At 45.3% G+C, this 23,926-nt stretch overlaps 1 protein-coding gene across 10 annotated transcripts in view; it reads left to right on the forward strand.

Moving 5' to 3' along the window:
* NAV2 (neuron navigator 2) overlaps window positions 1–23,926 on the forward strand; it is a 711,083-nt gene that overhangs the window by 647,923 nt on the left and 39,234 nt on the right. For 6 of the 10 annotated variants that reach the window (XR_012497554.2, XM_074336128.2, XM_074336124.2 and 3 more), the window contains 8 exons: window positions 1,701–2,168; window positions 2,822–2,887; window positions 4,288–4,332; window positions 6,598–6,758; window positions 8,233–8,421; window positions 14,407–14,459; window positions 19,268–19,291; window positions 19,402–19,476. Coding sequence is in view for 9 of the 10 variants with exons in the window: in XM_074336128.2 (XP_074192229.2) it covers window positions 1,701–2,168; window positions 2,822–2,887; window positions 4,288–4,332; window positions 6,598–6,758; window positions 8,233–8,421; window positions 14,407–14,459; window positions 19,268–19,291; window positions 19,402–19,476 (1,081 nt within the window). In the remaining variant the exon portion in view is untranslated. The remainder of the gene's footprint in view (window positions 1–1,700; window positions 2,169–2,821; window positions 2,888–4,287; window positions 4,333–6,597; window positions 6,759–8,232; window positions 8,422–14,406; window positions 14,460–19,267; window positions 19,292–19,401; window positions 19,477–23,926) is intronic. The other 4 variants (XM_074336125.2, XM_074336126.2, XM_074336127.2 and 1 more) reach the window with 4 other exon arrangements.

Here is a 23,926-nt window from a genome sequence, read left to right on the forward strand (position 1 = left end):
TCTTTGTCTAGACTTGATTATTAGAATTTTAGTAATGATTATTTTTCAAGGGAAGGTCCTATTGGGCTGCTCTTTGTTGTTTTCACAGATTTCCTTGTAAATGAAAATTTTCTTGCCGCAAGTATTAAGTGTAATGTTCGCTCTTTGGTGTTAATAGATTTCCTTCAGTGACTACAAAAGCACTTTACCAGACCCTTAGGCTAGTGTAACAGAATACTTGAAAATGCATACAGCTTCCTAGGCTCCACGTTGAACACCTTTCAGCTAGATCCTGGTAACTGCATTTTTCCTAAATCGTTATGGTATTCTCAGTGCTCTTGTCATGCGTTAGTATAGAGAAGATAAATCTTAGGTGAAGTGTGAGCGCTCTCTTCATAGGATCTGAAGGACTGACAGACAAAAGATGCGCTGCTTCTGTGTAGTTACACATAGCAGGCATAGGAGCAATGAGTAAAAGTGAAGAAGATGGATCGATTTTGGTTTTCTAACCATTGGAAGTGCTTGGCACCTGGAGTGAGTTACCCCTCGAAGTAGTGAGATCCCCATTACTGGACGTGTGTAAGCATTCTAAAGCCGGGATTCTACAGTAGTGTATTTCATTCTCTAATTGTCACCAGGCAAAAGCATTTCTCATCTGTCGCCAGATACTGCACCAAGGATTGATGATGCGGTCGTTTGTTTTTATAGTAATTGAGACTTGTAAGGATTGTTTGCAGAGGACAAAGTGCAAACTCACACTACTAAGGAGCTGGAGGAAAGGCAAACTGCCTATTGTAAGAGGCAGTGGTTCCATCACTTTGCAGAGATACCTATTCCACATGAGTTTTAGTGAATGGAATTAATTGCTTTACTAGATAGAGCATGTATCACCCCCTGATGTTAAGACAATTCTGTGATTCTACCTGGTATCCCTCTTCCAATGGAAGGGGGAGACATTTGTGCCATTCTCTGTATTCTGTCAGCACATTTAGGGCTATAAGTCGGGGGTGGAAGGCAGGGGTGACATGGAATGGCATTTCTGTGTATCTGTCACAGAGACATGGTTGACACCGGGTGTCTGGTCTAATGTCTTGTGAACCCAGCAAAGTTTCTGTGTACATCGTTGGATAGTCCTACCGGTAGCCCTCTGGCCCTCAAAGACACAGCTTTCAGTTCGGGCTTTCACTAACAGATAAATCTGTGAAGATACTTTTCCCCAGGTCCCACCCAGATCTAGACTTAGGTTCTTGATTCTACATGTTGTGCTCAGAGATCAAAGCGTCCAAAGCCCTGGAGTTGAACTGTCATAGAAACTGAGTGCCTGTTTTGTGCCTGGAGTCATAGATACAAAGATGATAAAGAGCTATTTTCCCTCTAGATGTTTCCTGGGCCAGGGCCATTTCTAATTACTCCGTGGAAAGAAAGCGAAGCATGGATAGTTCTGTGGAAAAGTATCCCCCATTGCCTTTTTGGCTCAAATAGAGTTAGGGTCTCAGCGGCAGCCTAGAACCGGAAGCTGGAGCCTTGTGGTACACCAGCGTCCAGGCCCACTGTCTGGTGGCCGGTCCCAATGGAGCACCTGTAGTCATTTCAGTAGGAATGACCGTGCATTCCCCCCAGGGACTTGCACCGCTCTTATACCTGTGCCTCACCTTACTTCAACTGCTCAGAGCCCCTTGGCTCTGGGTGTTCAACCGGCACAACCCTTTGTCTCTTCACAGACTCTTTGGTGGGAAGCCTACCAAGCACGTACCCATCGCCACAGCTGAAAACATGAAAAACTCAGTGGTCATCTCCAATCCTCATGCCACCTTGACCCAGCAAGGTAACTTAGAGTCCCCCTCAGGCAGCGGTGTCCTGAGCAGCGGGAGCAGCAGCCCTCTCTACAGTAAGAACGTGGACATGAACCAGTCTCCTCTAGCCTCCAGCCCCAGCTCAGCCCACTCGGGCCCCTCCAACAGCCTCACCTGGGGCACCAACGCCAGCAGCTCCTCGGCAGTTAGCAAGGACGGCCTGGGCTTCCAGTCTGTCAGCAGCCTCCACACCAGCTGTGAATCCATTGACGTCTCCCTCAGCAGTGGAGGGGGGCTGAGTCACAATTCTTCCACGGGCTTCCTCGCCTCCTCTAAGGACGACTCCCTGACTCCCTTTGTCAGAACCAACAGTGTGAAGACCACACTGTCGGAAAGGTTGGTGCTGTGCATTTGGCTGCCTGTATCTCTCAGACAGACCCCTTCCAAGAGTCAAAGGACTATGTTAGGAATCCAAAATGTTAATTCACCTTTGCCTGGAAGATTTCGCTCTAGTCACTTCTGTGTTTCCACAGGGAAGCCAGTTTGGGATGGAATTAAGCTCAGCTCTGCTGCCTGTTATCTTTTTCATCGGGGTTATTCTCAGTGCTTGGAGCTGCTGGATGTATCTTGGGGGCAGATTTAATGCTTCCATTTGAAATAGCATCCCGCCTTTGAAATCCTTCCATTTTATTGTTTGCTCATCGATTGCTTCTTTCTCCTCCCCTTGTAATGGTGCAGGCAGAGTAGGTGGCCGGCTGCAGCCATGGGGTGTGTGGTAGGATGTCCTTTAGGTAGCTGGGTCGATTTAGTGGTCATTGCTGCAAACACCCTCCTACCGAAGGGCTGCAGGCCAGTGATAGGAAATCAAAAAACCAGAAGCTTCCTCAGAGCTCTGGATTTCACTGCAGTAGTGATGTGTCCAAAAAGCAAGCAAGCCAGGATCAGCATCGGGGATGAGAAAAATGTCCTAATCGTTATGTATAACAACCCCTCCCCTTTCTTCCAATCTAATGTGCCTTCTCTTGTTTTCTACCTGTCTGGACTTCTAGCCCTCTCTCTTCCCCTGCCGCTAGCCCTAAGTTCTGCAGAAGTACTTTGCCCAGGAAACAGGACAGGTAATGACACGTAGGCTGGGGACCCCACCGAGTCTGTAGGTTCTCCTGCCCATCTGTGTCAAGCCAGATGTGTGTGAGGCTGTGGGCCTGAGGCTTCTGCTTTTGTTTGTGGCTCTGGTGTAATCTGTGACCCCTCCGCCCAGACATGCCAGTGAGGGCCTGTTCCGCTGTCCGCTGAAGCCCCGGGAGAGGTGGGGCTGGGCTGGCCTCTCCCTTCCCAGCTTGGAAAGAAACCTCAAACCTGCCACTTGAAGTGGGGCGGGCAGAAGCTCTCACTTGCATCTCAGCCTTCCTGTGGCATGCTCCTGCTCCCCCCTTGTCCCCCCCTCCTCCCCCTGCTCCCCCTCCAAGCCCAGAAGTGATCTGCCACCCACCGTGCAGCTTGGCCCTCACCTCTGTCTTCCCCTCCCCACGCAGCTGGCTCTTCTCCCTTTGAAAAGACCTTTGCTGCAGTTTGGCTTCTTCTGTTTTGCAGCCTGCTGTGTTCTGTGTGCCCATTTCCTGTAACGATAATGAAAAAGAGTATGTGGAGTGTGGAGACTTTAAAAATGAAGAGGCTTGTTTGCCCCCCCTAGCTGCCCTGTGGGTGGGCCTCAGATGGATACTGACCTTAAATGTGTGGGGGAGCTATGGCTTGGCCAAACATAGCACACAGATGTTGTTTCATGCTAGGGGGGAAAAAATTAACGAAAACCTTCTTCACCCCATCAACAGCAAAATCTTTGTTTTTGTGAGACTCACAGACCAAGCCTTCAAACCCTTGTTCTTTGGAAATCCAAATGCCTTGACTTTATCAGCCAGCAAGTTGTAACATGCCCCACCGTAGGCCCAGGGCTCAGCGCCTGGCTACATCCAATAAGGGCTGCAGAAACTGAGAGAGACCTGGAATTCACGTATGAATTCCAAATATGCAGACTGCAGGCCTCTTGAAACCCTCCAACAAGTCCCTTCTCCCACTTGAAGTCATCGCCAGTGGCACTGGGGGTGGGTCCGAGTTAGTGGTGCAGAGAAGCTGGCATCTCCCTCTCCGAGAAGCGGTGGTGGCGATGGTGCAGAGATGGGCGACTGGGCGGCTGAAGGCACAGGCTCTGCTTCAAGGTGGGGCAGCCCCTGAGTTTTGCTTGGAACCTGTGGAAAAGGAGGAACAATTTGGGTTGAGTGGCTCAGGCCTCCTGCTGACGTGGGGTAAAGCATGCACTGGAGTCAGCGTAGGCCGTGGATTGGGTTTCTTTGGTGCCCCGTGGATGAGTTGCATGCCCCGCTGGAGAAGGGAGCACTGCTGGTGAAGTGAGTCTCTTTCTCCAGGTCTCTTGAGCCCCTTCGTAGCCTTTCCCTCCTCACCTTGCCTGCTTTTTCTGTGCTTCTCTGAAGTTCTCATTTTTGTTTTAACTTTCCTACAGTGACCCGCACCTTGATAGGAACACTTTGCCTAAGAAAGGACTCAGGTATCTGTGTTTCCTCCTTGCATCCGTGCCATCTGGTGTGGCTTTGGGGCTTGGCTGGTGAGGGTTCGGGATGGGCTGCAGTCTCTGCTTTGGCCACCGCTGTAGGACCTCGGACGACCACTCCCCTTGCACCCTTTCATTCTCATCCTTCCATTTGTTGCCTTCCGTGCTTGGGCAGAGGCTGCGCTTTTTCGGGCTTCATGTGGCAAAAACCATGTGATGAACCACGTCCCTGGGCAAGCCCGGAGGGCAGCCACTGCTACTTCTGGGGCCAGTGCGTTTAATCATTGAGCACTTCACCATGACCATTCTGTTCACGGGCTGTCCTCCAAGAGAAAGGACATGACTTGTAGCATGTTGATTTGTTAGCCAGGACGAGAGCAAAGGAGGAAGGAAATGTTATTCCAACATTTGAAAATATTTAACTTTTCAGCCCACGGAAAATGGCTAAGGACAGATACTTTGCATGTGTCTAAATAATCGAAAATCTGGTCAGTTTTCAATGCCCAACAAGACATGGGTGAGATCAGTTTTGGGTGAAAAGAAAGAAAAGACGATGAGATTGCAATTGTCCTTTCATCCATCGTAAGTCGTAGCGTGGGCTCATTTTTGGTGCTAGTCCTGGGCAAACAAGATGCTATAAGTCCCCATCGCTCACACCATCTACTTCCCTTTGCCAATCAGAGGAACTTCAGTTCTAACACCTGCCCCGTGGTCTTAATGTCTGATGGTTGCACTGCCATTTCTCCTGCTCTCTAAACACCTCCTCCTTTGCAGCATCAGCTTCACCCTGCACTAAGCATTACATGCTTTTGCAACAACAACAAAAAAAGTGGAACTTGGAATGAAATGTTTCAACGCTGTCATGTATGTCTGTAGTTAATAACCTGTAGCTCTTAAGGCTGAGAGCGTTTTGAACAGTAATGTGAGGTAGGTATCAATGCTTCCTTTCAATAGGAGATCCAAGTAAAGCCAATTCTAAGTATCTAAGAATAAAAGTATTCAAAAATCCCCCAACAGACATCCTGTGGGAGGAAGTTCAGAAGTGTGGCCTTGGAAGGGGGAGCTGGCAAGGCCTTTTGTGCCTAACAGTGTTCATCCTGCTTACGAGGGCTGCTTGTTCGCAATCATGCTGGATGCTTAAATGACAGCCACTTTTAATACGAGTGGGACACTGATGACCCACTGTTGCCCCAGGAGGAAGCAAACCTCGCTAAATATTACCATTTCAGAATGCTGTATGTATTTGTGGGGCAGATCTAGCCTATGAAAATGATGCCGCTCTGGCTTTTTAAAAGTGGTTTTTAAAAACAAAATAGGGACATGGGACAGGCTTTCTTCAGGCAATGGATGTGACCTGGAAAGGTATGGCCGTCAACTAGAGTAAAAACATTAAGGAAGACACATTTTTCTGTTCCCCTTCACTCGGACTCTTCTGTTTTAGCTCACTCTCGCCATCCACACGCCTCCAGAACCAACACACCAACAACTCCGTTTTTGTTAAGCCAAAAGAATTCTACTGTTTGTGTAATCAGTAGTTACCCCTTCATAGTTTGTTCATAAGTCCAAGGGTTCTCTGGCCACTTGGGCACTTTAGAAATTCGAGATGCTGCTTATGGGCATAATGAGAAGAGGGTGGCTTTTGAAATCAGACAAAATGAATAGAAATCTTGGCACATGACTAAAGGCAGTTCCCCACCAAGGCGTGAGCGAGACAACGTCTGTGCAGTCACCCAGCTCCCTGAAGACAGTCAGTAAATCATTACCAAATACATTTCAGAATAAATGAGGAGGTGGGCCGCATGACTTCTGAAGACACTCCCCTGTGTGAGACCCATGACTTGGGGTTCCTTTTATGCAGGCTTGTTTATGCTAGGTTGCAGCAACCACTGTAAGCATCGGTGTCTTCACACCTTCCCTTTTCATGGTTTCTGATATGCTGTCAAGGTGGGGGCTTTGACATGACACTGTCATGAATCAACATGTTACAGATACGCCCAGTGACAGCGCTTTTGAGCATTCTCCAATCTTGCTCCCTTTATGTAGTCCCTCCAAACTGAAAGGAATTGCAGTTTTCCCCAAAGGCGGCCAAGTAGCAAAAAAAAAAAAAAAAGTTTTGAGAAACTTCGTAAGTTTCAGGTGTGTAGTGATCTGATTTTTTTTTTTTTTAAACATCATCTTTGAATATATGTTCATCGTCAGCTCCACGGAGTTCATTTCCATAAGCGTTGTTCATAGTTCATCGCAGCTTGTCTGTCTGTCCAGGTATACTCCCACCTCCCAGCTTCGCACACAAGACGACGCGAAAGAATGGTTACGGTCCCATTCTGCAGGAGGCCTGCAGGACACCGCTGCCAATTCCCCCTTTTCCTCTGGCTCCAGTGTAACTTCTCCCTCCGGAACGAGATTCAACTTTTCCCAGCTTGGTGAGTAGCCACTAATCATTAGTTGTGCTGACCAGCTCCATAGGGCAGAGGTTAGCTTGTATGTTGAAAGAGACATGTGATCTCATCATTCTCAGTATCTGATCAGCCCTCAGCAATGTAGTTTGAGTATAGGAAATTGACAGCAAAAGAACTAAGGGAAAAATAGAAGTTTTTGGTATTATAATCAGTAATTTTCTTTCCGTGGTTTCTATAGGGAGGGTGATAGCAAAGCGCAAACCATCCCATTCTTGGGAAGAATGTATTCTATTTCTAAGACCTCTGAGGAAGTTGGTTTTACAGCATATCCCATGTTTGATCATCCTCATTGCTTTATTAAGCTAGAAATAAAAATCAAATTTTAATTGACACGTATTGGAAATTCCTGTAACTGAAATAATGCTTTGACCAGCACAGTGGCGACAGGGCAAGAATTTGTAACATGGTCCCTGCCAATATGCCCATGGATTATTTTTATTATTATTATTATTAAATTTTACCTTTCTTGAAGTATAATTGATGTGTGAAATTGTAAGATCAATGGATTCTTTTTTAGGGAGACAAACACACACAGCCAGACTCATAAATCGGGTAAAGGAGAACAATCCAAAGCTTTACAGGAAACCGTGTACAAACTGAATATGATCAGAGAGCAAGTATCGTGTACAGTTAGAAAAAGGAAAGGTCGGTCCTGGCTAGAATTACAGGAGAAGGTTACATGAAGATGGCAGGATAGGAACTTAGTTTCGGGAAGACTGATAGCGGGGAAAGAAATCTTTTCCAGTCTCATCTCGTTCTTTAGAGAGGCAGCCTTTTCTGAATATTGTGAATAATAAACTCAGAGTCTTTAAGGACAGGTGTGGCTTGTAATCAAGTGTGACTCAACTTTTCATTTTCAGTGAACTAAAGGGATACTTCTGAAATAGTATACCTATTAAAATGGACGGGATTTTAATAAGAAAGTTGGTTTCGCTGAGGTCAGTGTACCCCCTTTGCACCGAAGCTCTTTAGGCGCCATTATTCAGCGTTCCCCATCTGAAACGATGAGACCTATCTTCATATTGTGCTTTCCCAGCCATAATTCTTTGAGGCAAGAGTTTCTTGTCATGCACAAATGCTTCCCATCTGATCAAAAGCCCGGTTGGACTATTTTGGGCTTTTGGCTTTAGAGAGAATCGTTCCAGATGAGCCCAGGGAGTAATTAGCTCATGCCTGGAAGGTGACACTAACTTGTCTGAACGTGCCAAGTTGGAAAGCTGAGGCCCAGAGCCTTGCTTTGGAACTGACCCACCTTTCCTCCCTTATTTTTAGCTCTCAGTGTGTAACTCAAATGCTGATGTGACTAGAAAATAGACAAGGGAGAGAAGTTGGCAGGGACGGATATGGCTGATAATAAGCAGTCTCCTCTTCGTCCCCATCCAGGATTTGAACAGAGACATGAATTTCCAACCTTCTGATTCCATTCCTTTTGTTTCAGCGAGTCCTACTACTGTCACCCAGATGAGCTTGTCCAACCCGACCATGCTGAGGACCCACAGCCTCTCCAACGCCGATGGGCAGTACGACCCCTATACTGACAGCCGCTTCCGGAATAGCTCCATGTCCCTGGACGAGAAGAGCAGAACTATGAGCCGCTCAGGCTCGTTCCGAGATGGGTTTGAAGAAGGTAAGCAGGGGACTCACCGTCTCCCAAGTCAGCCAGTGCGGTTCACGCTCCTCTATGCCAAGTTCACTTCATTGGCCTGACAGCTCACCTGTAAGCGCTTCCAACTCTCCAACTTACTCTGGGCGTCGGGCAGGGGACTGCGAATACTAGGGGCTGACTCTTAATTAACCTCACAGGTCTTTAGGGAAGAGGCTGCTGGAAAACACTGGTTAACCTTACTGCTGACCAAATTCCGCTCTAGGCTTCTCTCTCTTGGACGTGGGCCACAGCTTCTTGGCAAGCGCCTCCATCTTGAGGTTCAGCCGCCAGCTCACCATCTTGGCAGAGCGAGTTCCTGGAGAGTTCATTTCACTGTGCTGACGTCCCTATGGCTTTGGGGAGCTGTGGGCAGCCGTGCTCCTCTGCTCCGCTCCGGAATTTTCTGCTTCTTCAAGCATCAGTTTAAGTGTATTGCATACAGTGATGCCCTTTTCCGTCTTTGCTTGCTAATTGTGAATATTTGGGATTGGATATTTACGTTTCTTGCATATTAATAAGAATTTGGGGAGAAAAGTGCTGTGTGCAACTTTGCCAGCCATCTTCCTAACTCGATTTATTTCTCTTTCCTTTTATTCCTTCAGTCAAAGTGTGAGTGAGGGGAGCAAGCAGTCAAAATGTTATGGAGGGACCTCACCCACTCCCCCAAAAGTTTCCCACAGGCAGGTCCAATGGGACATTGGAGGCAGTGCTCATTGACTAGTGAATGGTTATGAATAAGTAGTAAGGCGACCAGGGTTTGAAGTCTAGCTTTGCTACTTTTAGGTATGTGGTCTTGCGTCATTACTTCACCTCTCTGTGCCTCTTTTTTTTTCACCGATAAAATGGGAGTAAATAATAATACCCAATCACGGAATTAGGAGACTTAAATGAGACAATATATAGAAATGTTAACCCAAAAATGTTGTTACATGTCATAGCCTGCAGACTCAGATTCAGCATTAGTGTCCTGGCAGCTGGAAGTCCCCGGCCAGAGGACAGGGACTCTTGGAGCCTAGGCTGAGGGCTGTTATCTCTAGTTGTGCCTTTTTTTTTTTTTTTGCCAGAGACAACAGAATGTGGGAGGGGAGGGGAGTCATAGGTGCTTGCCTCTGCTCCCAGTTCCTCTGAGAGAGAGGAAATAGGCCCAGCATCCTCCTGTTAGGAAAGAACAAACAAACCTGTGACTGTTTCAGAAAGCCCTAAACAGATCAAGAGGGAAAGAAATGCAGGATATGGGCTTCTGCTTTGCACAGTGTACGAATACATTTTACGAAAGTTTTACAGTTTAGTTACAGAGCACTTGCCCCCCGGTTAATCTCTTTAGTGACTTAATTCTCTCCACCCTGATTTATGTATCATTTGTGTCCAGTGACATTCAGTGAGCAAATGCTTGTCTGTAAATCCATATATGGGAACCTGCTGGGACAGGATTAAGAGGGGGCGGGGGGGGGCCTGAGCGACTGAGAGTGTTTCACTGGATTTAAGAGCTGGAAATTAGTGCTAGAACCACTCAGAGCAGTAATACTGGAGGGTATGTTGACCCTGAGGCGAAAGAGCAGGCAGTTTGTCTTGAACTTTTTTTGTCGTCAGTGTGCTCGCCAAGCATGGCCATGGAGCATTTCCCAGCCCTCCTGGTGACGACTCACATATGGAGTGTGTCCTGTGCCATATTCATCTTCTCTGTCATGCGTGTACCTGAATGAACCATGCGCAGTACTGAAACTTGTCCAAACAAGCACACTTCGCCTCATAAAGGTCCAGGACCATTACAGTATCCCCATCAGATAGCTTTTATGTATTCCATCTGGAACCAAGCTGTCAGGCAGCACAACTGTGGAATATCTGGGATGTCAAAGTGACATTGATAAAAAGTGCTTGCCCACAAGCAGTGTCTAGACTTTTGTAAACCTAGTGATTCATGGTGACGTGGCACTGAAGCGCAGAGGTAAAAATCAAATTTGGGGGGAAGGGGTAGGGACTCCTGTCGATACACTATAAACACATAACATTTTCGTCTTTGGGGAAATTTGGCACCAGATTGATTTTATTTCTTCCAAGGCGGTTACCTTACAAAGATAAAATAGGACTTGTGCAATTAGGTGTTTTTCATTTCATTGGGTAGAGACTGCTTTTCCCTTCCAAACTTATAAACAGTGTTGCAGGAACAGTTGGAAAAAATTCACATCTCATGTTTGGACCAAATAGAGCCCCCTTTTAAGAGTCAGCAAGGAATATCACATGCCAGAAAAGCAGGAAGCAGGATAGAAATTTAGGAAGAATTAGCACAAATACTTGTGTGAGGTTTTTGTGGGATTTAATTAGCACGTCCCATTTTGAAGGAAGCGGGAATCATAAGTATGTAGATTAGATACAGACACGATCCACATGCAGCCTTTCAAAGTTATTTCCGATAAATTAATTTCCATCAGATGCATTATGCAGTCTTAAAGTCAGCTTTAAAAGCGAACATTTAGGGAGATGCTTGAGGCAGTTTTTAAATGGATGTCTTTAGAGGGGGAATAAAAAATCCCGTGACTTGCCCAATTATCCCTAAGAGCTTGCACAGTCTAAATCAGTTCACATGGAATCCACAGGAGCAGAGTAGTTTTTAATAAAGAGTCCTTACATTTCAGCTCACTAGTGTTTCTCGCCTGAGTTACAGTTGCAATTCAAATCCTGGCACCTTCTCTGGTAGCCGTGAGACTTTGGGTAAGGGACTTGACCCTGCTCAGTTCCTATTTGCTAAAATGTGAAAAATAATTGTATCTGCTTCAAATATTGAAGTGAAGATGAGGTGAGATAAATCCTGGAAAGCAGAATGACTTTGAAAAGGGCTTACAGTGAAGACTCAGTCAATCGTGGCTATTGTTATCATTGGTGTGTTTTATTTTCTCCTTCTCCCCAAGGGCCATTACATCCCCATTTTTGTTTCTGGCAAATTTGAAGCCAGAGAAGTGACTTGAGGACTTGATGCAGCCAAGACTAGATTCTAAACTCTTGCTTCTCAGCCCTCTGCTTTTCTGCTCCATGCTGCCTTGCCATGTGGCCCTCCCTTGGTCACAGCTGGCCTTTCCTACCTGTCAGGGGAACTGTGAGCCTTCATCTGTGATCCTGTTTTCAGTTCTATTTCCTTTGCTGGTGGAGAGGGCCGTCCGTTAGCCCTCAGACCTGCCTCGCATTCTCACCAGCTCCTTCGGCAATACCCGGAGGGGCGTGAGAACTAGAATGTGACGTGTAGGTTCGCATTCTGTCTCTGCTCCTGGCTACCTGTGTGTGCTTGGCCACACCTCTTGGCCTCTCTGGGCCTTCATTGACTCTTTTGTTAACTGGGGGTAGAAACTCCTGCCCTGTCTGGAAATATTAACCTACAGATTCTCTGTGAATATGAGGATCCCTTCAACCAACAGCGTAAATGAGACAGTGTTTTGACTCGTATGAAGCTGACTATATACCTGTGAGATGCCTGCATGTGATGTCAGAGTACTCATGGCTGGAATATGCCCAGTTGTTTCATCCTGTCTAGTGACTTCAGCCAAACCTAAAAAGCATCTGTCTTCTTACACATTGGTCCTGGCTTGTGCCTATCTGTAGATTGAAGGAGGGGCTTAGGAAACCATTCTAAAAAGATACCAAAGAGCTTTACAAAAAGAAAAAGAAAAAAATAAAATAAACCACTCAGAAACCAGTCAACCTAGTCGGAGCAAAGCAGTCTCTAGACAGCAGATCCTGTCTCTGAATGTTGTGTGACCTTACGCAGGTCATTGAACCTCTCGGGGTTTCAGGTTCCTCAATGGCAGAGATGACCCAGAAGTTCTCTGTGGTTCCTTGTAACTTTAAAATGTTGATGGTATATGTAAAGGGAGAAAAACGTGTGGCCTGTTTTTGCTGTTTGGCTTTGTAACTCTTGTATGCATTTTGTTGTCCAAAAGCATCCAAGCCACGTAACCCAGGCCCTGACTTGGCTCAGTTCACTTGAAGGAGGGCCAACTGCAACGGTTCAGGCAAGCCACATTCAATCTGGGGTTGACTCTGGAAGTCGAGGAATCTTTCTTTGGACCACAGCCTTACTGTTGCTATTTACCAAGTGAGAGGAGTTAATTACAGAGAAAAATAAGTACTTCCACGCAAACCCTGCCAGATGTGCTCTTCTCCGCCTGTGGCCCCAGCTTACACAGATATTGCTGAAGGCAGTGTCAGTAAGTCTGCGAGGTAGAGAAATAGAAGAGAAAATAACTTCCATTTCCAGCAGCCACAGGTCATGCAGCAATCCTGTGCAGGCTTCTGGCCCCGGCATCTGGCACAGCAATGTGACCTAAAGGTGTGGTTAAAGGGTGGTCATATGTTATCCACAGATATTCCCCCAACTCGGCCTCCAGTATAATATCCTGACTACTATCTGTGTCATAGGGCTGAAGTAAGGAACATTAGGTCACTAGGTTGGGACAGGATAGGCCTCTGTTCAATGTGTGGACACATTCCTACTGAATGCCATTATTGGCCGTTAACGTCTGAAACAGACTTTTTATGGCGCCTGAGTCCGATGAGTCATGAATGGAGGAAGAATGAAGGCAAAGATCTAGAGCGTTGGGCGTTGCTAAGGAAGGTGGATGTGAGTGAAGGTGCAGGGGCAGCCTCAGAGTCGCAGGCACCTGCTAAGAAAGAAGAGGGAGGGCAAGCCAAGAGCCACATGGGTTCAGAGGGAGATAGCCCATCCAGGTGGCAGTCAGGGAAATAAAGAAAGGCTCCGCGGAGAAGGTGTTATTTGAGCTGACCCTGGAGGTTTGGGCAGACAGGATGAGATGAACCCTGAACAAAGGGAACTGCATGCCTGAGAGCGAAGTACAGGATTCATAGGCTGATAAGAACACGTAAAGGGGGATGGGAGTTTGGTCGGGGGAGGGGGCACCTGAGTGGTAGGCTGAGCTGTTCCTAAGGTGTCTTGTGGGCAGGTAGCTGCTGCGGACTACTGTTCCAAGTTCATTCCTTGGGTGGTACACGTGGAAGGTTACTCCTGAGCCTCCCACTCTCAGGCCACAGGGGACAACACGGTGAGGGAGTAGAGGCATTCCATCTAGTCGGGAAAGCTGTGCCCAATTTAAAGATCTGCGATGTCTCCACAGGCATCTTTCTGTCAAACGAGTTGTCGAGAGCTTACCAAGCAAATGTCATTAAAGAATCTGGTTCCCACAAAGAGAAGTTGGTCAGAATACCTTGTCCTAGAAAAGATGGTGCTTCAGAATTTCATGAAAACAAATAATGAAATGTCTCCCCTTGGCTGAGGGCAGGAGAATCATTGCTAAGAGGGCACAAGGATGGTTCTAAGTCGAAAAGTACCAATCAGAAACAGGAAAGACAACACCGCTTGCTTGTTACTTTGTAGGTATGATGGAAATTGAATGAAGAATCTATATTTCAGTGGATATGTTTTCTACACAAGTGTTCGCAAACAAATGTTCGTTCATCTAGAATGAATTTACTGTAGCCAACAGCCTCCTGTGTTCAAAATAATCTGCTCATCTTTTTGCATATACGAGTGACAGGTGCTAACAGGGTATAAAATATCTATGCAACACAGTTTCAACCCTCAAGGAATACATTTAAAAAGAACAGAATAAAATATGCTGGAACGGTAACAGGTTGCCTCTGGGTGATAGAATTATGAGTCACACAAGTTATGGCTGTGAATATTTTTAACTCTTCTCTGTCCTGGAAAATTTTCACTCAATAATCATGCATTATTAGAAAAACGTGGCAATAAAAATGTGATTGGACTCCCTTAACAAATCATTCCTTATTTGATGCTGACCTATGGCCAAACCAGGAAAGGTTGGGTCAAAGTGAGAGTAAGTTGCTCTGAGTTTGGTAGTGCCCTCTAATGCTGAGTCTCTCCTCTCCTCTCCCCCTTTATAGCTCCATAGGAGCCACCAGCTGTGCAACTCACTTTTTTTTGTTTTTGTTTTTTTATAGTTCACGGATCCTCGCTCTCCTTGGTTTCCAGCACATCGTCAATTTATTCTACAGTGAGTATAAATCAGTGCTGTGTAACTAGGATCATATGAGTTGGGGTTCCTTTATCAAATGTGTCAAGAATAAAATACAGGCATTTTTCCTAGAGCGAGTATTTTCATTATAAAGGGATCAATTAGGGAACACGATTTGAAATTCACGAACAGCTATTGATGATAATGTACCAACCAATAAAGCGGGAGCGGGCTGCTTTGTTAAAGAGATGCTGTGCTGTAGGTGATCCCTAGTCGGCACGTGTGAGGAGCCTGGACCGCCTGCTGCTAGAATCTGAAAAGAAAGGCCTTGAACAACTTACTAATCTTCTGTCTGCCTCAATGTCTCTATTTGTAAAGTAGAAAATAGCCGTCCCTATCTTGTGGGGTTCTAATGAGGATGCAATGTTATGAAGGTTACATTTTACTACAATATAAACTCCTCGAGCATAAGGACTTTTTTCTATTTCTACTCCTAGTGCCTCATAAGTGTTCAAAAAAATAGGTTTGCATAAAATAAGAAAATGCATGTGACGTAATGAATACAGTGCACATAAGCGCGGAGTAAGCACTCACAAATGTTCGCTATCATCCATGAGAGTTTTACTGAACAAAAGCCACATGTAATCAGATATGGTTTTGGATTTTTTTCGGGGGTCCTTATTAGCATTTTATGGCTATGTGCATAACTATTTGGGAATGCCTATCGGAAAAGATATATTTTGTTGATTGACAATTGGAAATTCTATAGCCCTTAATTCCATGGAGGACAAATGTTTAATAATTCAGTTTTGGGTAATGCCAGGTTTCTGAGCTATGTAGCAGGACAAACTATATATAGTCCCTTGTAAGTAAAAGGCCATCCCAGAATCAAATTACAGAGAGCAGGGCCTGACTGTTCTTTCTTAGACCTATAGCAGGACTTCAGTGCTTGTTCACCTGGTCTGATATGACGGACCTAGAAACACTCTCCTCTGCTCCAACCCACCTCACCCCTCCATCTCCAAAGTACCTCTTTCCTCAGCCAGTCACCTTGTCTGAAATTTTACCACAGCATCCTGGCTTTCATTTTTAAGGCTTTATGTATAGTAACCTTGGGGGAGAGGGGTTGTTTAAGCCATTACCTCCTAAGAAAGCATAGACGTGGCCTTCTGTCCCCTAGTGCATATACCAAGTCTTTTTCTACAATGAAACGCTGTGATATGTGTACCAGAGATGATACTTTCAAACCTAGATTCACTTCTTCAACAGTGTTTACTGGCATTAAGTACAGGCCAGGCTCTGAACTAAGCCACGAGGATATGGTTTAAGTGTAGAGAGAAGCCTGCTGCTGAAAGAGGAAGTTGGAGGCATCAGAGGACACTGAGGGACATAGGACTTCTTGGGGCTCTAGATTCACAGGGTTGATGCAGAGCAGCCGTAGCAGATATTTCAATGCCCAAGCCCCGTGGTTCCTCAGTGGAGTTCCCAGGATTTCCTGTCAGCACAGAGGGATGGGCCCTTCTCAGAAGACTGAAAAATGAGGGCAAGAGCATGAGCTTCACCACCTGTGCAAATTCACATGTAGGAAACCGTCACTTACAATTTCTAGCCACGCCCCCTCATGCCAATCCCTGGACGTGCTTGCCGTCAGAAGCCACTCTGCCAGTAGTACTTGTTCTGGGTGTGTAGACATGAAGTTGATGTTTTTGTGAAATTAGAAATTGTCCTTTCTGAGTTGATCTAAATTCACTAATTACCAAAGACCTATTCATACTTTTTAATTCATCTGCACAGCAGAAGACCAGAGGTCTAGTCTTAGTTTTTTCTCACTGTTTCACTTTGGACAAATCACCTAATCATTCTGGGTGTCTCCCGGTTTTGCTCTTGGTGTCGGAGCTAGGTGAGGTGGTCAGTCGCTGAGGTCCCCACAACCTTTGACAGTCCACCAGTCATGGAGCCAAAGGTTCCCATTTCCTGTCCTTGGCATTTCCCCTCTCTGAGAAGATAGGTTACTGTTACAGACAAAAAAATTAGTCTAACAGTTGCATGTTTTTATGTTAGACTAGTCTTCTAATTCCAAGGAAAACTGCAAATCTGGCTAGACTCTGCTACCAGCAAGTACTGCTGTGTGGTCCCTCATCTATTATTAGGCACTTGGTGATGGTGCAATTCTGAGACTAATGCTCAGGCGCCTTTGTAAATGTTAAGGTGAACAAGCTCTTATTTGTTGTCTACAAAGAGATCTTTGGAGCCTCTGAAGTTGTCACCAACCCAGACCAACGACTCTGTTTAATAGCTGAGTGTTTTATAGGCTCTTATTAGATGAGAATAGCTATTTTTCCCTGAAATCTCTATAATCCTTGGATATTCAAGAATGCCCATTCTGGCTCAGATGTGCCTGTAATTTTAATTACAAAGGCAACATGATGCTAAACAACTGTTGTGGAGAAGTCATGGCCAACCCATGGAGTAGAGAAAATCTAAGGGGCCTCAGACTGGCTTCCTTGGTTGGTGAGGGAGCAGCAGTTGAGTTCCCAGGGGAACTGCTAAATGGAGGGAGGCCTGTAGCTTCTTCACTTAAGAGTTCCCAGATGTACAGAAGAGCAGCAGCAGCAGCTGGGGGCAAAACGTGATTTCTGCAGGTCGCTGTTGAGAACGGGCCCAACACATAGACAGGTGGGCAAAGTGATAGATGGTGGCAGAGACATGGGAAGGAGTGTTAGGCCTGTTGATAGAAGTGTTTAGAAGTAGGGCTGGTCCTATGTGGATGGTTCAGCCTGCTAATCGGTCTCCACACCCTACCAAAATGTTAGATAACACTGACATTCTCACCATTAACTTTTCACCTTTGGATCACACTCAGAAGATGGGGCCTTCTTTCTGGAAAGCCTCCATGAGAATAGTTATATGAAAAGAGCAGGAGAATGTTCTGGTTAAGATCATAGGTGCTGCAGCCAGACTACCTTGGATCCGATCCCAGCTCCACTTACCAGCTGTAACCATGGGCAAATTACTTAACCTCTCTGTGCCTCATTTTCCACATCTGAAAAACAGAAAGAGACAGTATTAGTACCTACTCAAAGGGTTGTTACAAGAATTAAATGAATAATGAATATAAAGTGCTTGGAACAATTGCTGACAAGTGGCACTGCTCAATAAATGCTAGTTATGATTAACCAGAATGTAAGTAACATGAGGTGAGGGACTTGGCCACGTTCACAGCTGTAATCCAGGTTCTTAAACAGTGCCTGGCACATACAAGAAATCAATAAATATTTGATAGGCGGTGGCAGTGGTGGGGATGGATGGATGGATGGATGGACAAAGAGGGATGGATGAATATTATCTGGGAGGAAAGAATGGACCCTGAGGACATCTCCAAACTGTCTCCTGAAAATGTTTCTTAGATGAGGAAATTGTCAAGCTGTGAGACTTAGGCAAGATACCTAACCTCTCTGAGCCTCAGAAGGAATACAAACAAACATAATTTAGGGAGTTACTGCAAGGATTAAATAATTCAGCCTAGGTGTACCTTAGAATTAGTTGTTATTATTAGGAGCCAACATATTATTAGGAGCTATTATTAGGAGGGAGGGGGCTCTTGGGCAGGATCAGGAGTGAGGAAGTGGGAAGCAGAGAGTGAGAGATCCGAGGAACCTGCCCCAGTTGACCGGTGTGGGGTCTTCGGCGTTTAAAGAATCCTATCCCTTTGCGTTCTGAGTAGAGAAGTAGACACCAGAGTCAGATGCTGATTTTTAAAAATACTGGGTTTTATCACTAGTAAAATTAGATTAGGACACACATGGAGGAACCAAGGACAAAAATAGGGTCCTTCCTAATTTTCACTCATCTACCTGGCTTCCACGTCACTGCTCCACCCTGGGGAAGTGTGAGTGGGGGGGTGGAGAGCAGGGCAAGAATACTTCCAACATTTCCAGGAAGGGTTAGGATACTCTTCTTTTATGGTCCCCCTTGGGAACCTGAGGAGAGGGAAAGAAAGGTTCCCCTTGCAGCAGGTTCCCCCAACCCATGTGGGTTCCCCCTATGGGAGGAGAGAGGTGATCATATTGTCTGCCACTGCCAGATAGCTGTGTCACCAAGGACACGGGCCCGGCATGGAAGGTTCTGCCAGTAAGAGGGTCCACAGGGTTCATCCTTCCTCCCCAGGGTCACAGGTAACTGGGGCAGCAGGAAGGTGAAGGTCACATTTACCCTCATAATCAGCGATGTTACCAGGCTGGTTGTTAGGGGCTCCCAGCACCCCTCACCTTGGGAAGCTTCCTGCTCTGCTGCTCTTGCTCTAGGGCCCTAGAGAGATGAGAGGGAGGATAAAATGAGGGCAGAATTAACCTGTGAGCACTTCTCCCTGCCCCCAGGTAGGGTCGCCAGATAAACCACAGAACACCCAGTTAAATCTGAAATTCAGAAGAACAATAATTTTTTTAGAATAATAAGTATGTCCCCAATATTCCATGGGACATACTTTAACTAAAAAAAAATCTAATTTTACTGGGTCTCCTGTGTTTTTATTTGCTAAATCTGGCAAGCCTGTTCTGGCTGATCCCCGACCCTGTGAACTTAGTCACATGGTCAAGGGGGCTCCTCACAACCAAACTAGTTGGAATATTGTTCTCATTTCTTCCTAACTTCATAAAATAATATGCCGTTTCTCTTTGGCCTTTCTGATTATCAAATTAATTGAACCAGCTTACCCAGAAAAATATACCAGGAAAGAAACTAATAAATTTTCCAGGCTGTTGTGTTTCCTAATACGGTGTTCCCTGCAGGCTGGACGGCACTATTCTTTGTTCCTCAAGTGCTCTAATTTCCCTGTGTTTTCTTTACAGCCAGAAGAAAAATGCCAGTCAGAGGTAAGGCACAGTTTTCTGGTTGGGTTTCCTTTCACTATCATCGGTTGTTTTACGCAGCTCAACTTGGAAATAGACGTGCAAAACAAGTAACTCTCCTTTGTCATCCGTAGATTCGCAAACTGCGGCGGGAGCTGGATGCCTCGCAGGAAAAGGTTTCAGCTTTGACCACCCAGCTGACAGCAAATGTGAGTACAGTCACAGGGCGGTAGCCATCGGGAGGAGGTAGCCACTGCCATCTTCTGAGTATCGATTACCTCCTGGCCTCCTGCCTCTGAGCTCCATGGACGCAGTGCCGTGTAATAAATAGGACCCAGGTTTTAGCATCATGGGTGTGAATGTCAGCTCTGACACGTACAGGCTCTGTGTTTTGGGCCAATTCTTTAACCACTGAGCTTGTATTTGCCCATCTGTACAATGGGCAATGATAATACCCCTCAGGGTTGTCATGGGATCAGTATCGGGAATATAGGACGTACTCAAAAATGTTCATTTCCTTCCTTTCCTCTTTGTGAAAATTTTCATCTAAGGGGGACGGGGGGGGGGCGGAAATAAATCTAAGGCTTCACGGTAAATAGCAGACTACTCTGTAATTATACAATTATGTGTTCAGGAGACACTGCCAACCGGCATTCAATTCAGCAACTGTTTACGTGCCAACTATGCCCCGGGCACTTTGGGTTCAAGAGCAAATCAAGCAGTCACTTACCATCTTGTGTTCTTTCTCTGGTATACCAGAGAGACAAAACAATTTCGCTATAACATCGTAACTGCTATGACAGAGGTAAAGGGAGAAGGTTGTGGGAATATATGGGAGGAGTTACCTAACTCAGTCTCGGTGGGGTGGGAGGAGGTCAGGAAAGGCTTCCCGAAGGAGGGGGCATCTGGTGGATGCTGTGTAGGGGAGGATGCATGGGGAGGACAGGATTCCAACCAAAAAGAATAATTTGTGCAAAAGCCCAAGGTGAAAAGTCTTGGTGCCTTTGGAGACTATAAGTAGCTCATTTTAATTAGAATCAATGGCTTGGATGTGGGGAAGAAGAGGGTGGAAGGGAGAAAGAAGTGGGGAGGAAGGAGGCATCGAAGAAATGAGAGGGTCAGGACACATCACAGAAGCGCTCAGCGGTTAGGTGGAGTCTGGGCTTCTTCCTCTAGTTGGTGGAGCCCCAGCTGTGTTTTAAGCAGAGCAGTGAGGTGGTCAGATTTGCTTATAGAAAGCTTTCTGACTGTGGTGAGGTTATAGGACTAGAGGGGTCAGAGTAGAGGTAGAAATCTCCTACCCCAACGGACCAGTCTGTGAAGGAGTCCTGCTGCAGGGCTGAAGCTCAGAAGACAGAGCCTGAGGCTTGGAAGGTGCTGAGATGCCTGTGAGGCAAGGCTTTCCTGCCCAGGAGTGCCCAGCCCAGCCTGAGACCACAAATACATATGTGCAAGCGTGTTAGACAGCAACCTGAGTGACCCCATAGCACGCTGTTAAAATGAAAAGCAACTTCAAACTGTTATTTTCCTTGGACCAGGAAGCTGACTGAACTCCAAAATACTATTTACCTGGGGTTCTTGCCCAGGCAATCCCTGGCTTGAGCCTGACTCTGCTCAAGGAAGTGCCTAGTGCAGTGCTGGGCCTCGATGACCCAGTAATTGGTGACTGCTTTTTACTAGTATTCATTCTCCTGAGCTCTCTCACATTTCTGGAAATCTTAGAATTTTTTCCAATCCCTAACATACTAGGCCACTGTTTGTTTTGTAATCCGTCTTTATTTTCTTTACCTCTTCCACTATCAGTAATGATACTAAAAGAACATCAGGCATTGATGTGAGATCGGAATTTTGAGGCTTAGATCCTATTCAGAAAAACAGGAGAGGTGGTCTGCTGTGGCTGGACCTTTATCTGGGGAACCATTCGAATCCAGAACCAACCCCAGACCCAATAAGCCAGGATCTCCTGCGTAGAATCCAAATACGGGAGGTTTGACAGCAACCCCCCCTCCTAAGTGATTCAGAGCTGCTCCCCTAGCTGCTAATTACAGCGGTCAATTGTCCCTTACTAAGAAAAAAAAGCGATTAATTAACTTATAATGAACTTGGATTCATTCTTCCAATGACCTTGTAGCTCCGTGGGACCTTACATTGGGCCGTTTGGAACCCTGCTGTCTGTTCCCGAAGAGCCAGAGTGAGATTCCCTTGAATTACTATTACTCTAAAGTGCGTTTTGCTCCTCACAGAAGCCATTGAATCCAGTATTGTTTGAAAGTAAATATTTAGTCTCACCACACACCACCAGCAATGCTAACGTGTGTTATTGTCTGCCATGTTTCCCACAGGCCAAGCTGTGTTTGTTTTTCTAGGACAAACTACTCAAAGCCACCTCCTCTGGGTGTTTTTATACCACTCGTGTTTGTTCTCCCTGGGAATGTGAGAATGGTGCTTGGGGAGAAGGCTCTGAACCAGGCTCACACATGGCCCCAGACCATTATTTTCATAGTAGTTGAACTCAAGACACAAAAGTCAGTCCTTTCACGCTGTAGCTAAATGCAGTCCTCTGGTTCTTCAGAGCAAATGCAGTTTCTCCTTGAGCTTGCAAACACACTTTCTCACTAGCAGGCTTCATGGGGGTCAGGTTTTTGTTTTTGTGTTTAATTGAATGGAAAATATGAATACCCACAAAGAGACTCATTGGTGGCAATCAAACAAAGAATTGAAATAAATAGTAATTCAGTCATTTAAATTTGACCTTGGCATTCCTTTGAAATGCAAGGCTAGCAGTCATTCTTTTCTACAACCATGTCCTGGCCCACTTCCTTCATCTACTACAGGACCATCCTGAATTACATTGGCTTTGGTTTTGCCACATTCTCCAGGGCAGATCTATTTTACAATGCAAAGGCATTCTCTCAATTTTTAAGAGAGAGAGATAGAGAATGCAATCAGAAAGAAATGGGCTAGTCCACTTAATGTTTCTGTTACAAAAGATTCTGCTCCCTGCCAGCTCCTACGGCTGTTAGAAAAAAGACTCAACAGTTGATCCTAGAGACGTCTTATTCTCAACTGGTCCTGTTTGATGAAGTCTAGTGACAGATGCCCGACTCATTCCTCAGATCTCTTCTCCTTAAATTGCAGTGTCCACTGACCCTCCTCACTGCCCGGGCCAATGGCTCCTTCCCCACCCAGCTGTTTTCCAGACTTTATTCTTCACTATGTGCATCAGCCATCTTTTCCTCTAGGATTTTCCAGCATGATCAAATCTCACTTCTCTCAAGACTCTCAAGTATCCTGTTTGTCCTTCTCATTCCTCCTGTAGCCCTCTGTGTATCTACTCACCCCTCTCCTAGAACCCTTTCTTGATCTCCTTACTCCTATGTTCACATACTAGTATTTTTTGTCACTTTCTCATTCCCAAACAGTTTCCTTTCCCCACGGTGTCCATTCATTCCTGTGTTTCGTAATCCCTTAACAGTTTATAGACCATTTTCACGTATATAGTTTCATTTAATGCTCCCAAGAACCCTGGGAGGGAAATAGCTATTGCTTCCATTTTATAGATGAAGAAATGAAGGCTGATAGGATAAGATGACTTGTCCATTCTTTGTTCTTGGTTTTAACAATGTTACCAAGATCCTCAGTCCACCAACCAATATATCTCCTACTGTACTATGGAAGAGGAAAGAAGGTTCAGTGTTGGAACACCAAGTTGCATCTTGCCTTTGAAAAGGGTTGCAGAGAAAGGGGCAGAGAGGAAAACCTCATGTTTCTCAATTCTAAGATACATTTTAACACCTTTGAGAATTGGATGAATATTTTAGTTATAATTGGCAGCATTTTAAAAAATGTCGTTTCTCAATTCTAAGATGCACATTTCTCAATTCTAAGATATACATTTTAACACCTTTGAAAATTGGATGCCTATTTTAGTTATAATTGGCAGCATTTTAAAAAATGCCTTACTGTGTTTCCTCAAAAATAAGACTGGGTCTTATACTGTATTTCTCTGAAAATAAGACCAGGTCTTATATTAATTTTTGCTCCAAAAGATGCATTAGGTATATTTTCAGGAGATGTCTTATTTTTTCAAGTACAACAATCTACATTTATTCTACAATCTACATTTATGGCATGACATATAAATAGTCATGTTATTTTCTTCTGAAACATCATCATAACGTACTAAATGCGTCCATCTGGTTGACAATCTTAACTTGGGCTTATTTTCGGGGTGGGTCTTACATTAAGTTTTGTTGCAAAACACACATTAGGGCTTATGTTCAGGGGATGTCCTCCTGAAAAATCATGCCAGGGCTTATTTTCTGGTTAGGTCTTATTTTGGGGGAAACACGGTAATATATAAAATAATGGTTCATCTGATACCGTGTTCTAACAGAGGTATATAAAAGTGCAGAGGAGCACAGGGGAAAGTCATAACTCCCTGGGGAAACAGGGGAGGCGTTGTCTAAGGAGGTAGCAGATGGGCCTTTCAGTGGTTTTTTATTAATCAGGATTATAACAAGCAAAATATGCCAACCACTTTGTTCGTTCGTCCTGCGAACATGCTCCATATGAGCCTCGACTGTGAGCTTGATGTTTGATGAACAAAAGGTCGTCCTGCTGTGGAGTAGAGACAGATGTGAACCAACAGTCACAAGA

Source organism: Rhinolophus sinicus, chromosome 14, assembly GCF_057876585.1.
Source record: "Rhinolophus sinicus isolate RSI-liver-muscle chromosome 14, RSI-T2T, whole genome shotgun sequence".
Classification (NCBI taxonomy): domain Eukaryota; kingdom Metazoa; phylum Chordata; class Mammalia; order Chiroptera; family Rhinolophidae; genus Rhinolophus; species Rhinolophus sinicus.